The 2,581-nt window shown below is 51.5% G+C and overlaps 1 protein-coding gene across 1 annotated transcript; it reads left to right on the top strand.

Annotated features, from left to right (window-relative positions):
• Positions 1–655: 655 nt before the first annotated feature.
• ASPGLDRAFT_138957 (casein kinase I) lies at positions 656–2,229 on the top strand (the record flags this gene model as incomplete). Its single annotated transcript, XM_022541663.1, has 5 exons — positions 656–784; positions 846–915; positions 962–1,110; positions 1,165–1,570; positions 1,646–2,229. 5 exons carry the CDS (start codon positions 656–658, stop codon positions 2,227–2,229), a joined length of 1,338 nt encoding a protein of 445 aa, XP_022395119.1.
• Between the last annotated feature and the right edge of the window lie 352 nt (positions 2,230–2,581).

Genomic DNA, 2,581 nt, shown 5'->3' on the forward strand with positions numbered 1-2,581 from the left:
GCACATCAATCAACTGCCCAGTGCGCCTTATCGTACTGCCACGCAGTTGGTTAGTCCCGGAAGAAGAGGCTTGGACGCTTTTCTTTTTTTTTTTTAGCCCTTTTTTTTTTCAATTGCCTTACCTCTTCCTTCTTTCCCCCCTTCTCCTCCTTCAAAAGTCTCCGTACTGGGTGGTGTGTCGGGTTTCCTTGAATCCTTCCATTGTCCCTTCAACCAACCAGGCGATTCTTTCGCGTCCGCCTACTCCGTTCCCGTACCCGTCCCTGTCAACTTCCTCTCCCTCCAAAGAACGGATTAAGTCATCTTCCTCACTTCAGCTCGATCACCCTTTGTTCTCCATTGTTGCCCGGTCGCCGTTTTGTACGATCTCAACGGCCTTTCAGGCTCGGTTCGATTGAAGAAAAGGGGAAAACCGGGTTAGAACAAACCGTGTCGAGAGACCAACGTTCCGGTATCCATGTGAGTATTCCGGTTATCCTCAGTTCTCACTCCCACTCTTACCCGCGCTCGAACGACCATCGTTCCATCGACGTTTCGTTTTGCTGACACTTTTCGATTTCGCAGTCAATCCATCCCGCGCGTGTAATAATCCCGTCGATCGAGTTCGTCGTACCCTGGGTTTGTCTGGAATCGTCCGGTCGCTTCGCTGCTCGCAATGTCGTCTTCGTCATCCAACGTAGTGGGTGTCCACTACAGAGTGGGAAAGAAGATTGGTGAAGGGTCGTTTGGTGTCATCTTCGAGGGAACGAATCTCCTGAATAACCAGCAGGTGGCTATCAAATTTGTACGTCGCGGTCTTCACATACGCCGTCCCCAATAGGCTACGATGCTTACCGCTTGAACAGGAACCTAGGAAAAGTGATGCACCACAACTCCGGGATGAATATCGGACGTATAAGATCCTGGTCGGATGCCGTAAGTTTGAAGTCCCTTGATTAGAAAACGAGTCTAATTCTGGCAGCTGGCATCCCCAACGTTTATTACTTCGGCCAGGAAGGTTTACATAACATCTTGGTGATCGACCTTCTGGGTCCCAGTCTCGAGGATCTGTTCGACCATTGCAATCGGCGATTCTCTGTCAAGACTGTGGTCATGGTGGCCAAGCAGATGGTGCGTTTCTCTTTGTATAGTTGGTTGACTCGCAGGCTAACATTGCCTCTGTAGCTCTCGCGAGTCCAAACGATCCACGAGAAGAACATGATCTACCGTGACATCAAGCCGGACAACTTCCTCATCGGTCGCCCGAACAGCAAGGCCGCCAATGTCATCCATGTCGTCGACTTCGGTATGGCCAAGCAGTACAGAGATCCCAAAACAAAGCAACATATCCCCTATCGCGAACGCAAGTCGCTGTCCGGTACAGCACGTTACATGAGTATCAACACTCATCTGGGCCGTGAGCAATCGCGGCGTGACGACTTGGAGGCTCTGGGCCATGTTTTCCTCTACTTCCTGCGCGGCGGTCTTCCATGGCAGGGTCTGAAGGCCGCGACCAACAAGCAAAAGTATGAGAAGATCGGCGAGAAGAAGCAAACCACCGCCATCAAAGATCTCTGTGAAGGATACCCAGGTACTTTTAAACCCCGATTCCTCGATTATAGAAGTTACCTTCGTCCGCAGACCAGCACTAATCAACTAGGCATAGAAGAATTCACAAAGTACCTGACTTATGTCCGCAACCTTGGTTTCGAAGACACCCCGGATTACGACTACTTAAGGGATCTGTTGTCGCAGGCTCTTAAGAACGCTGGGGAGGTCGAAGATGGCGAATATGATTGGATGAAGCTCAACAACGGCCGTGGGTGGGAATACAAGTCGTATTCGTCCCAACAACACCTGCAGCAGAACCTCCCCAATACGTCTGGTCGAGACCTCCACGCGCAACAGTATCGTGCAAGCCAGCGACCTGGCGTGACGGCAGACCGTTTAAACGCCGCGCAGCCCCCGCCCCCATCTCCGGCCAAACCCGGAGCTGGGAAGACGCGCGAGCGACCAAGCGCCTCAAGCGGCATGCCACCGAAACGCCAAAGCGCGGGGATGGACACTACAGCACCAACAGCGTCGACTCAGGCGCAGTTCCAGAACTCGAACCCCAACATCCCGGGCCGGATGGGCAGCCCGGCTAATCAACCCATGAGCCCTCAACCGGCACAGGGTACTCAGGCAAAGAGTGAGCCGCAGCCCACTTTCGTGCAGAAAGTGATGAAAGCATTATGCTGCAGTAGGTGATACTCGTGTTCATGTACAAAGTGTCGGTTATCATCAAAGTTATTCTCGACTTATTTTTCTTTCTCTCTTTTGATCAGGTTGAACGCAAGCGCCGATTTTCTGTACTTCTAACGTGATCTCGCGGGCCATGTCGTGTCTTTCAACTTGTCGACCTTACCTTCTCGATTCTGTTGTTTCACGGGCTTTTCTTTTTCTCCTTCTCATTCCCTCCCTTGGTCCTTTCTCCTGAAAGGCGACAATGATTACCGATCTTTCTCGGCTGCTCCCGTCAAGGGAATCTGGTTGGTTTCGCACATACGGCTTTGCGGAAGTATTTGATGGATCGAGGCCATCCTACTTTTTTTTTTTTTTT

The sequence above is a fragment of the Aspergillus glaucus genome (genome assembly GCF_001890805.1).
Source record: "Aspergillus glaucus CBS 516.65 unplaced genomic scaffold ASPGLscaffold_65, whole genome shotgun sequence".
NCBI lineage: Eukaryota > Fungi > Ascomycota > Eurotiomycetes > Eurotiales > Aspergillaceae > Aspergillus > Aspergillus glaucus.